The sequence below is a fragment of the Cygnus olor genome, chromosome Z (genome assembly GCF_009769625.2).
Source record: "Cygnus olor isolate bCygOlo1 chromosome Z, bCygOlo1.pri.v2, whole genome shotgun sequence".
Lineage (NCBI taxonomy): Eukaryota > Metazoa > Chordata > Aves > Anseriformes > Anatidae > Cygnus > Cygnus olor.
In genome coordinates, this window is record NC_049198.1 from 26,879,211 (window position 1) to 26,892,825 (window position 13,615).

Genomic DNA, 13,615 nt, shown 5'->3' on the forward strand with positions numbered 1-13,615 from the left:
ATTAACAAAATGGGGCTTAAGAAGGGTCATCTCCATCACTTGCATGTAAGCAAGGAAATGCCTACAAGGCACTATTACAGAAAGATTGCTCAAACCCTTTCTAGAAACTCCACATGCTGGGACACCTCTCTGAAGTGCCTGTACACTAATGAACACAGTATGAGGAATATACACAATGAATTAAAAATCTATGTGCAGTTGTAGGGCTCTGAACTTGCTGGGATGGTAGTGGGACAGCTCCTAAGACTGAAGTAGGAGTCAGGGATGGAGTATGGGCAGGGACACCACCCGCTAGGTCAGGCTGCCCAGGGCCTTGTCCAACCTGGCCTTGAACACCCCCAAGGATGGGGCTTCCACAACTTCTCTGAGCAACCTGTTCCAGTGCCTCACCATCCTCTGAGTGAAGAATTTCCTCCTAACCTCTTATCTAAATCTCCCCTCTTTAAGTTGCTTTTAAAAACATTCCCCCTTGTCCTGTGATTGTCTGCCTGAGCAAAAAGTTGTTCTCCATCTTTTTTTACAAGCCCCCTGTAAGTATTGAAAAGATGCAATGAACTCTCCCTGGAGCCTTCTCTTATTCAGGCTGAACATCCCCAGCTCTCTCACCCTTTCTTCATAGGAGAGGTGCTCCAGCCCTCAGATCAGCTTCTTAGCCCTCCTCTGGGCCCACTTCAATAGATCAAAATCCTTCCTGTGATGGGGACCCCAGACCTGGACGCTAACAACCACTAGCAGAACAAACTAAGCATCCTCTGCCTTCCTTTACAGACTTCAACACCAGACCAAAGCAATAATATACTACAAAAAAAACAGATTACTTTGTAACACTGTAAAAATTACACTTTGTAACACTGTGAAAACACAACTTCTTTTCAGCATATTTCATTCATATATATAGAATATATATATATCTATCTATCTATCTATCTATCTATATCTATCTATATATATAGGTGGTGCCACAAACTTCCCCCTCATTTCAGTCTTAGTCCTGCCATTTTTCTCCCACTCCCCCCTGGATTCTGCCCACACATCTCCTAATAGAATCACGGTTTACTATAGAAAGCAGGTTCATTACTGCAAAGTTCTATAGTGGCTTTGTACTATACAGCTCAGCAGGCTTCCCTGGAAAGAAGCAACCCATCCCTATTCACAGTGCAAGCTCAGCTTGGCTCACAGTTGTTCAACAACCTCCATTTCATCTCCCAACCCTACCAGCTAAAAAAAAGTAGGTTTTTTTAAAAAGCTTTTTTTAAAATTTTTTTAAAAGCTAAAAAAGTAGATTATATTATTCCTCCAGAACAGATGTTCATTTTTTGGAAAGGGAGAAAAGGAGATTAAAAACAAAAGCAAGAGGGAATTTTCCTAAGTTTTCTTGTGTTCTCTCTTCCCACTTGCTCCCTAGCTGGAAAGCCTGATGTATTGCATTATTGTTGTGTATTACTTATAACATAGAACACTGCTTTTAAAAGTTCTTTCATTTCAATATCTATGCACATTCACTTGCAATGACTAAATAAGCAACAATAGAACACCCTGAAGAATATGAAGAAAACATTTTCTACTATAAAATATCTTACCTGAGGAAGATGAGGACGCCAAGGAGGCTGAAGAGGACGATTCAAGAGAACTGCTAAAGAGTGGATCCCATGCCAGAAGGTCACTGTTCCCCTTTCTACAGTAAGAGTTACAATTGGAATATAAATGAAAGGCATATATACTTATAAAAAAATCTAATTACAACTTTGATAGTTCATCTCCTATATTAGTTAGTCCTTGCATCTAAAAATTAAAAAATGTACTTATAAATTGTAGGTCAAGGAACTCACTTACACATAAGTAAACTATCTGAACTGATACCTTTATCACCTTGGTGCAAGTTTGTGTTTGGGCATATATCATTATGTTAGTACTTAACCTCATTTTCAGTAAGAAACACATTTACAAACTGATTTGTTTCAGCAGACACATATATGAACAATATATATATATGTCTAAATGTGGGGTTTGTGATCTTAAACGCTCTTAAATGGAAACTAACCTCGGCAGTTAAAACATGAGTTTTTAATAAAAAAACAGTATTTAGTGATTATGTAATTTTAAATATCAATTGAGACATCACAACAAAGCAACAAAGCAAGTTAGGAGGGCAATAACAAGTGAACAGGAATCATTACATGATTAGTCCTTAACTCTTACCACACAAGAGATGCTTAAAACAGCAGTCGATGTTTCCAATGAGTTTCTGAGTATTGGATCAAACTAAGAACAAATTCCCCCCAAACTTCATTCGACATAATATAAAAGTTGAACTTACTCATTAGTTGGAGCAGAAAGTTTTGATTTTGTTAACTCCTCACCTAAGCAAAGAATAGAGTAGTATGACCAAAGCTGTGATACACTAAAATAAAAATCTTTCAGCTTTATTACACAAAAGTAGTAAATGCTTATCATTGCAGTTCAAACTTTATCATGGATTTTTAAAATGGAAAGAAGATGCGTTATTTCTGATAACATAAATTCAGATGCTCCTGAAATACTTTCTGAAAGGACTACACAGAGCAATACATTTTGGGAGAAAGTGATCACTTGAAATTTCATCCTTATATTATTCTGTTTACACCAATTTTATTCTTCAGCAAACCTGTCCTCTTTTCTTACTGGAAAAAAAAAAAGAAAACCACACATACAAAAAACCTAGAGGATATACTTTCTCTCTGAAAGATAGTGCTTAGTGGGTTTGTGGATCTGTGGATCACAACTTACTAGAGATGGTGGAAGGGTTTTAAGAACTTGCACAAGGGTCATTTCCCTTTGCTCTTGGACTTGTTCCTCAGCAATATCAGACAGCCTCATCTGATTCCCAGAACAGGGAACACCTAAGTACATAGAAACTGAGGAGATCTTCGCGTGTTTTCTACTGTTTTGAAATTTAGACCAGATAACTTAATTTTGCCCTTTGAATTTACCACTGGTACTTCAAAAGAAATATCACAAAGGTACCAACAATAAAAAATCTATTTTCATGCTAAGTTGAAAAACTAACACAAATAGACTAAAAGTTAAATATTGCACTTACTGGATGAATTTCTGTTCATTTGTGCCTGAAACAGAAGAAAAAATATTACCATTATTGTTGTTGTTGTTACAACAATTGCCAAATAAAACACTTAATAGTCCCAGGGCTCATATTTCCACTCAATCTTCCATGAGATATTTTACTTTCAGTGCCAGGCAGAACATTCTGGAACTTGCAGAATAATAGAACAAGAGCCATAACAGAGCAACCAGTGCAAACCTGTCACACAGGATATGAAAAGGCAGGAAAGAAGACTGCAGAGCTGACAAAGGGAACAGTATTACCAAATCTCTTTTCAGGCTAGGCCAGTAGGATTTCACAGCTTTCATATTACATGAAAGCTGCATCATGTCTGACAGATAAGAATAGAAACATTCCTAACATTTTCCCAACTCCCTCACATAGTAGACTTACTCAATTTTCATTTGAAAACACGAATAAAAAGCCATTCCGTACTTACAGGACTGTGTCTCTGCTTTCAAAAAATGGGGAAAAAAGAGAAAAATCACTGTTAATATTTTATTATTACTTTCCTTGAAATAGAGCCATCCTAATTCTACTTTGACTATTGCACTAGAATACTTCAAAACTATTTATTTCTAATTTTATCTCTTGGTATAAAGGATAATTCTGTGGTTTGGCAGAATACATACAGTAAAGATGCTCTTTAAGAGTTACACGTACCCACATCATATAATCAATTTTAAAGGTTTGTATATTATTGAATACCCATTAGTTAACTAAGTTTGCAATGCAATGCACACCTAACTCCACATTTATTCAAATGTATTGTGGTGGCAACGGTGGAAAGACAAGGATTGAGCACTTCTCAGACTTAAGAAAAGTTAAAATCTGAGAAGAGAAAATTACTTAACATTATATTGTGATAAAGTGCATGAAAGATAATCTAGTGCACAGTAAAAAAAAAATAATAAAATTTGAAACTAGAATAAATTTTGGACAGTAAATTACATGTTTACAGTAAAGATTCCTTATCACTTTTCTTCTCTATTCATTAAAAATACAAAGAACAAAATTACTTACGGATGTTGCTGGAGAAAGGGCAATGTTCCCTATAGATACTTTTAATTCATCCAAGGAAGGCATGGTATATTGAGAGCTATTATTTGGCTGTACAGGTTTTATTTCTATATGGAACCTCCTGGGTTCATCATCTTCAGAGTCAGAATCACTGGATGAATAGAAGTGGTTCTCTTTGGTATGTTTTTCTCAGTTAAGGTGGAAGTATTACAAATTCACCTACTTTACAAATTACAAATTCATACACAACTGATAAACAATACTGCCTAAACTCTTTGTGCACTTATACAGACATCTCAAATAGATCCCCCAAGTCAAAGTAAAAAAATTTAGTTTTCATATCCCACTCGTCTTCAAAATGGTACCCCTGTTATGAAAGGCACTACTCCATTCTATAACTCAAAAAGTGCATATTTGAAGGCATCAGGGTAAAAATGAAGATTTTACATCGGCAACACTTCTGTATGTTAAGTTAATGATTTGTAAGATTCCACCAACGATCTTAATGCATGTATGAAAAATGTATGAATTGCAGAAATCCTTAAAAATCAAGTAAGGGAAAACACTAGGCTTTTTAAATAGCAACGGAATGCCCATGGTACCTGTACCAACCATAACAGCAGAGGAAGTAGCAGCAGCCACCACAACTTGCCATTTTTGCAGAGTGGCATGATAATTTCGCAACAAAGGATGCCAGTTACACAGGAGGCTGCACAGTAAATGAAACACCAGAATCAGCTACTTAAAGCAATGTCAACATTCCTAAAAAGGAATCACAATGACAACTCAGCCCTCAACACAAGCAAAATATATAGATGAATTTAGCCTTGATTCTTTTTATGTACATACACTGCACTGGGAAAAACCTCTGAAAGGCCCATGCTAAGTCTTGAAAGATGCATTTGTTTTGACAAGAAACAAGGTGAAAAATTTTCTCTACTCAAAATTTTCTTGCCACATGGGGGGAGAACACATACCCTATACATTGCTTCTTTTTTTTTTTAATTTGAAAAAATGCCAGCCACTTGAATGAAATCTCTTGAAAGTATTCCCTGACAAAGATTAAAATCCTGAACCACAAATGCATTACAAATCCAATTTAACTGAAAGAATTCCTGAGATCTGGTGAAGAAAAATTCAGATGTCTCCATCTTACAGGCTATCCGTCCTCAAAAATGGATCACATCTGGAAACTAAAATTTTAAGACAAGCCATTTTTCATTTCACAAAATTGCCTTGCCTGTGAAGTCACTGAGTTTTATGACTCATTTACTACAAATCAGGCTGTTGCATGCAGGTCTATTAAATGGTTACTGGCAAAGATTATTTAGATCTGAATAACGTGAACTGAAAGGTCAGCCAGTAATTTTTAGGATGAGTGTTCTTCCAACACTTAAGATTGGCCTTACTAAGATAGACTGGTAAATTAATGTCCTCCAACAAATCACCTTAAGAGTTCCCATCAGCAGAATAAATATCCACTCTTGGATGCTAGTGGGAGGAAAAGAAGAAAGGAACTGATGACTTCCTGGATCTGGTCAAAAGCTTCTGAAGCTGAAGGGATTGCAAATCATTGAACTTTGTCACTAGATGTATGGCCTTTTACATTTCTTCATGACAAATGGGATAATGGAGAAAAAGTTGTCTGGGTGAATCTTTTACAAAGAATGGATGTTACTCACTCCACTTCATAAATATATGCAAAACATGAAATAAAGCCCTCCACAGAACTGGATAAGTCTGTCACTTTTATACCAGTTTTCTAAATGAGAGGTAACATGACTGTTTTCATCAGTACAGGAATCTTCACTGGGGGCAACAGACGCATGTTCTGCAGAGATGATGAAAACAGAAACTGTGATGAATTGGTTCACTTTAAGGTGCTTTCAACTTGTTAAAAATTGTCACTAATATAAATGTAAAGTGTAAATTTACCTTTTATCTCTAGTCCTCCGAAAAATCAGTGAATACAATTCCAAAAATTAATAATCTTGCTAACATAGTAGGCTTGTTTAGATCTATAGCAAGCCAGATCCCAGTTCCTGAATAGAGCCTGCCTCTGTTTCTGATAGGAGAATGAAAGAAGACAAAAACATTTTCCTTCAAAGGAAGAGCAGAGAAAAATCACGTGTCTCCATAAAAAAAATACTCGTAGTGAAAATGTATTCTACATATCGAAACAATTACTAAAATACAATAAAAGCTGGAAGCACCAATTAGAAAGAGCATGTGGTGGAATGACTTAATAAAGAAAAAGAAATTCTATTTCTAGGCTGTTGGAGCTCCCAACCTTTCTAATGGTATTATAAAAATGTGGGAAGGGTGTGGCTATAGAACAGGTAACTGTTCATTATGCTTAAAAGAGTTCTACTTTACAAACTCTCTGAAAGGTTTTCATGGAGAAAGATCTTCATGGTCACCTTAAAGCTTTTGTTCAGGCTTTCTGTTATTGTTTTGTTTTGTTTACTGTCAGACAAAGAGCATCCTTTTACAGTTCCTATGACGTCTGATCTAAATTTTAACATTTATACACACAAAATCTAGGCTAGACAAAATTTTGTACAGTTTGCAGAAGCTATGAGCATAAGAATACAAAGTTGCAACATAAGCTTGAATGATGTCTTCCTTTACTTAAAACTTTAATCAGTACTTGCCCTCTTCAAAGAACTGTAACAATATCAAATAATTTGGCACAACAATAGTAAAAAGGATATCCTGTGTTGTTTCTGGTTTAATGCTGTATCCTTCATCATCTACATCAGGAATGTTCTAAAAACAAACAAACAAAAAAATGTGGTATTGACAAATGACTAAAAACCATTCTTACATCAGACTGGATTTTATGTCAATGACAAATTAAAATTTGATTATGACAGCTCATGAAAGTCATCACTATTCACCAATAATTATCGCAGTTATCTCATGTTATGGTCTGTAATTCAGAAGTAGAGTGACAGGCAAGATACCTCAGAACAGGGTGCAACAAAACAACCTCTGAATTTCCTACAAAAAATGGCAGTTTAAATGCATCTGTTTTTACTGGTACGCTAGCAAAAAGGTCAGTAGCAAGTTACCTTTATTGCTGAGCATTAAATAAACCTACAGGTTTTTGGCTCCAAATATTTTCCTAGTTTCTACTTCTAATTCTTTCAGCTGAGGCCTTTGAGGCTCTGATGGTGCAGGAACATAACATTTATTAAGCACTAGTTAATACTTCAGTAAGTGAGTAAAAGCATTCCAGGCTATACAGGTTGCAACTTTTCTCCCCCTTGATAAGGCAGCAAGCCTGCTTTAGCAAAGAATATGCACATCAGTTAAAAAGCATGGATGAAAATTAAAAATACATCCTCAGCACTGCCCTGGATTTTCAAAGCTAATAATCATTCAGGAACTTCAAACCATTTCAGTTTTTCAGTTCTTGCAGGCACTTAAGCATAAATTGAAGAGAATTATGCTAAAAATCATTTAGAATTTTTAGCTAAGCACTTTGTTTCATAAAAGTGCTTTGGAACAAGAGAAACAATTTTTTAATATGGAAATCTAAATTTCAAAAATGTGCAAAAAAAGGTCACATATCTATTGTATTGGTATATATTGCATGTAAAGGAATAGACTAGCATATATGGATACTTTCCCCATTCAAAACAAAATAGTAAAGGAAAGGACCACTAATGACTTTGTGAATTGAAATGCCATAGTTAAGGTTATTAAAAAACAACAAGTTCTTATAAAAATATAATAATGTCAAGATTCGTATAAAAAAAGTGATTTATTCTAATGTATCAAAAAGTTTATCCTTTCTCTGTTAGAAAACAGGTACGGGTAAGCAGTTTGACTGAAAAAGAAACATATATTATGGCCAAAATATATCTTTCTGATACAAGTCATGAGATACAAGAAAATAACCTATACTAGAGACTTCCAGTGGGCTAGCAAGCAGCCACTTGACTTCACCTAAAATTTGAAGCCAAGCTTAAAGACATATTCAACCTGAATAGCTTTAGAATTAGAGGAAGATAAACATACATTTGTTCTTATATTCATTTTATAGGCATCACAAATGTGATGTCTCATATTTTACTAAGAGAGATTCTTTTCTGTACAGCCCTCTAAATCTAACACTTCTGAATTAAGTGTAATGAATTTAAACATAGATCAAACTTTATGCTAAAAGGAGTAAGAAATATGATCATATATAGGAGATACAACACAGTACCTAATTAAAAAGCACAACAAACTAAAGCAAAAAAAATATATTTAAACACAAACTTTTAAATGCAGAATGTCTAGATGCAGTTTCTTGAAATTTTTAAGACTTTGCCTTCACCAGTATTTGATTTTAAAAAATTAAAAACAAGAAGAAAAAAAGTACCCCCCCCCCCCCCCCCAAAAAAAAAAAAAAAGTAATAAGAGTAGGATCACACGGTCCAGTACCTTAGCTCTACTTGCTCAAATCAGAGTTCTTAGCTACGCTTGACCTCAGGCCGACCTTGTTTATATGCCAACAAACACTAATGAAACTTGACATCAAAGTAAACAGAACAAAAACATACAGCTAGAGGGTAGGTACATGTTCTTATTACAACTTCTGAATTCTGAAGTGATTTAGTTGTCATAATAGACAATTTTCAATAGATTTGGATCACTCATGGTTAAGATGAATTGAAAAACAACAACAATCTTCAAATAGACAACATTTAATTTTTCTTCCAGCCAGGCCATATATGTAAAAGATACTATTACTGGGGACACACAGCACAAACAACTTAGCTGACAAATCTGTCTGTTTTGGTTTATAATTGTGGAAAAAACCCTCAGTTTGCAGAAGATATTTTCATTGCATTATTTTAGCTTATTGAGTAATCTATAAGATAAATTGTATCTGTACAAAGCACTAAAATCTTAACTTCCTTAAAGTATGCAATTTCTTTCTTAATATTTTTATCTAAATATTTCTGATCTTGAGAAGATATTTGAAGCAGCTATTTCTCAGCAATGTTACTTTAGCATATAGCCTGTATTCATAACTTCAGACAAGAAATTAAAATTAGTATTTTCAAAACAGATGGAAATGTACAGCTTAACTTCTGAACACATGAACTGTAAAAGTCCTTGCTCTTACACCTGCAGGACTAGATTGCCTTTTTTTTTTCCTAACACTTTCCAAAGAACTTTATTTGTACTTTTTTTCTATTTTGAAATTTGAATATATATCATTTAAAACTTCTGACTTTACATAGTGTAAGCAGAGTCAGAAATCATCAGGCTTTATATTTCCAGATTTCTCCATGATTCATATTGATCTTGTACAAAATTCTTATAATTCTTAAAATGCCTTTTGTTTTCCTTAGTAAGATATTGAATTCACATTTTTGTATGAACTATTAGCAGATATAGGTGAATGAATGAACCTTTATACTGACAAATTGTGTCATATACAAGCAAAATGTTACTTCACAGTCTTACTTAAAATTAAGTAGTAATTTCAAAATACCATTTTCATGGTGATCAGTTTTCCTTACTTTCTGACACATGAGACCGTTATTTACTAATTTACATTTTGTAACAGCAGCAGAAGACACAGCCCTTTGGATAAGCTACATATTCACAAAATTGATGTTAATGAAGGCATTTACACTTACCAAGCTAAGCCTCCTCCACACTTCTACAAAGACAGAACTACATATAAGGTGGTAGATCACGGTGCATCTTTCAAATACCAGGCACGCAATATAGTCAAGACCTGATTTGCCTACCACAATGAAATGAGGAGAAAAAATACAACCTCCATGTATACAAGTCATTTTTGAACTTCAGCAGAGAGGAAGAAGATCTTTACAAACTTTGGTTTTCCATAAGAGGTAGTTATGAATGTGAGTGGGGATGAAAGTTTAGCCCCCTACCCAAACACTTTATTTGTTGTATTTCCACGGAAAAAAGTGCTCAATATGGACATGACTTGAACTCTGAAAGTCTCTGGAAAGTGTACTTCCTAGGAAGAAGGCTTCACATTCTCAGAGGTTCTGTTAAGTGACTAAACATACTGTTACAAAAAAGCACAGAGTTTTTCCCTGTGCTTGCAGATGTAATACAACACATTACCGATTAAGTTAATATGTAGTTTCGAATATATATATATATATATATAATTTTAGAGTTTATACCTCGATCTCTACATTAGTTATGTTTTACACACTTTCTGAGATGAATATTTTTTTAAAAATAAATATAACAAAAGGACGTAATGAATAACAAAGTAAAACTACCTGTACAAAAAGCATAAGGAATGCAAATTCTATTGCCAAAACTCATTTTTAGAGTTTGGGTCAATACTTTGGCTCAAATTCCTTATTCTATCCCATCTGGCATCTAAACACAATGGAAGATGCCTAAACCACTACCACATTATTGGCTCCTCCAAGGTACATACAAAGGATGAGAGAAGAGACAGCTGCAGTCTAGTTACTTCATTTGTCCCTTCCTCAGCAACATGAGCACTACTCACAGGTTTGTTACTGGGTCAAAAAACAAAGAACCTTAACTGATCTTCAGCAAGATTTCTACCATTTTCTCTTCTTCTTGGATATCTACAGTGAGAGCTACTTATCAAGTCTTCCTCAAGGCATGCTTCAAGATATTGATAAGCAGAACAGTTCACTGTTTCTTTTTTTGCCTGATGAACTTTCTGTCATTTTACTGAGGAAGACTGACTTCTTTCTGTACATCCAGATCAGCAAACTCAAAGCACACTCAAAGTGAGCAGTTGAAGCTTATATCCTGGAAGAAGAGAAAAAAAGAGCCTCTCCACTTTTAACATATTTAAGATGCAAATTTGACCCAGGTACATCCTCATGTCTAAGACAGAGTTTTACATTACATTCTCAGCCTCCTCTCTTTAGGGTGTATACAAAAGACATGAAAGAAGAGAGCATTCAGTCACTTCCACTGCCAGAGATGCAGAAAGAAAGCAAAATGAGTATTCAGAGTGCTCCTCTCCTGTACTGTGACTACAAAGGTTCATATCCTATATCATCATCAGCTACTCAAAATAGATCAGAAGTAAACATTACAAAATACAAATAAAGAAAAACATTTGAATATAGCAATCCAAATATAATTAAGGTTATACTTGTGTTCCACATATTAATGACAATCCCAAATTCAATCATTCCCTAGGAATAAAAATGGTGTATAATTACATAGAATCTTAATTATGCTATACCCTTTACATATTAGATTAATGGAAAGTTTTAGATGCCCCAATATTGTTTGCATTCCGGTTTCCAAGAAAAAAGGGTTCGGCACTGTTCAGTGCATCTGTGACTCCCTTCTTAATTACTTTTGAACTTACCGGACAATTTCAAATGGATTTGACAGAAAGAACAGAGGACTCAAAGATAATTACATTACTACAGTTTTCATGAAAATAGGCAGTCAAGTAGAAGAGAGAGATCTGCTAGTATCCCAACCAAAGGAAGGGCTGCTATCCAAACTCAGACCTTACTGGACACAAGTGGAACCTTGTAAATGCTTTCCCAGAAGAAAAATTTCTGCTAGAGCTTCTATCTTCCTATACACCTAGAGACATGCCAAACTCATGGGAAACAAGACAATTAGTTCTGCCCATGGAACAACTTGCTAGGTAATAAACACTTACACAACCAAACTTCAACTGCTGTCTCCTTCTAGCGTACACACAGCTTTCTACTTTTCTTAATTATTAAGGCTTTACTTAATGGAAGTTGCATGTGTAGCCTGATATATAATATCACATGAATTTCATATCTCATGACATACTGTGATCCATATTTCAACACAGAATGCTTACTGAAGTGTTCAACCTCTTTAACAAAAAACAGATCTCAGTTCACAGCTGCCTTCAAACTCATGATCACATAAAAACCTGTTATAGCAGCTACAAAAAAATATTGATAGCAATTAACAATTTATTCATTTGCAATAAAATTATATTTTCCAATATATATATAATCTAGCAGCTGCATAAAAAGGATGAGCATAAGCACATAGCTTGCCACACACACATTTAAGAACTTTCATTTTGGTACAAAAGACCTTTCTTAGGACAATCTTGCTGTTTTGTTTTCTGAAAACAGAGAGTACAAGTCAGAATATACTGCATTATACAGTTTGGACTACTGACAAGACCCTGATGGAACTGGCTACTTAATACCTATTTTCAAAGATCCATGAAAAAAATGGATCTGGTAGATAACTGATATAACCATGGATAACTGGTAGATACAGTATTGAAGTCAGTTCTTACTGGTTACTCAGCTTCTACAGTCAATATATTTACCTCAGTGTTTAAAATTATAAATAACTATAAGGTGGTTACCTCCTACAGTCCTTTCTCTTGAGTGAAAAACAACTAAAATTCTTGGCAAAAAAACAAAAGCCAATTTTAAGAAAAAGATCATGATAATATAAAAGCCAGACATGGAGATTTTTAGTAATTGACCAAACATGACCAAAATCACAATATTAACCATTAGTAGGGGACACCTTAAGTAAGTTGAATTTTCTAAGGGTTCATCCTCAGTGTTTTTCTGGCAATCAAACAAAAATAACAATTCCTTTTTCTTTTTGCAATAATTCTATTCCAAGTTCAATTTCTTGAAACATGTAAGGTATTGTGAAGATGTATACCAAATGATCCTCATAGAGATAGGCTGGTGCAATAATTACTAGCAATAATTACTTAGACCAAGTTTTCAAAATGAAACAGAAAAGATGCCTTACGGTAAGACAAGAAAAAGAGAAAAAACATATGAAATGTCGCCTTCCAGAGGAGGATGCCAACCCAAAGTGTAAAACTACACTTGGGATAAGTTGATTGCAATGGGTGAAATGAATCTCATCTACGGTACACTGCATCATTTTTCATGACAGTAATGGGTTCTGCTGTTAAAGCATTCTACCATTCAGAATAACACTTTTGTTTGTAAAAAGCAAGAAGAAATGATAGACCAATATTTAAATTCCAAATGTAATCAAAAAATTGTGGGCATTAAAAAGGAGGCATTGAAAGTATCAGTTTTGTTGTTTAACACTATGGAAGCTAGTGTTTGTTTGTTTTTATATATAAATTACATCTAGACAGAACAACTAACTTATATGATCATATGGCGTGCCTCATGCAGCCAGAATGAATGTCAGACTCATTTACAGTTGAATTAATTATCTTCTAAAAATGTAGTGACCAAAATAAGCAAGGTAGAAAATAAATACTGCAAGTCAAACCCAGTCATGCTTCACTCCAGTGACTCAACCTGAACTGTCAAAAGACATTATTTCTATGAAAAGACTGATAAACTTGCTTTAAATTAAGATGACTTTATAGAAGATAAAATAATTATCTCATACGATTCTTACGAGGCTGTGCATACATATACAGTTCTATTATGTGGCAAATTTTACCTTCCTTATGTAGAAGAATGGTCCTATTAGATTTTTTAAACCTAAATTCCTCAAACA

At 34.5% G+C, this 13,615-nt stretch overlaps 1 protein-coding gene across 2 annotated transcripts in view; it reads right to left on the minus strand.

Annotated features, from left to right (window-relative positions):
- The window catches only part of FCHO2 (FCH and mu domain containing endocytic adaptor 2), an 89,810-nt gene that overhangs the window by 25,917 nt on the left and 50,278 nt on the right, over nucleotides 1-13,615 (minus strand). The window contains exons 12-17 of one of the 2 annotated variants that reach the window (XM_040540890.1): nucleotides 6,835-6,889; nucleotides 4,124-4,302; nucleotides 3,540-3,554; nucleotides 3,080-3,104; nucleotides 2,318-2,360; nucleotides 1,581-1,675 (exon numbers count right to left, since the gene is read on the minus strand). In XM_040540890.1, the coding sequence (XP_040396824.1) occupies nucleotides 1,581-1,675; nucleotides 2,318-2,360; nucleotides 3,080-3,104; nucleotides 3,540-3,554; nucleotides 4,124-4,302; nucleotides 6,835-6,889 (412 nt within the window). The remainder of the gene's footprint in view (nucleotides 1-1,580; nucleotides 1,676-2,317; nucleotides 2,361-3,079; nucleotides 3,105-3,539; nucleotides 3,555-4,123; nucleotides 4,303-6,834; nucleotides 6,890-13,615) is intronic. The other variant, XM_040540891.1, reaches the window with a different exon arrangement.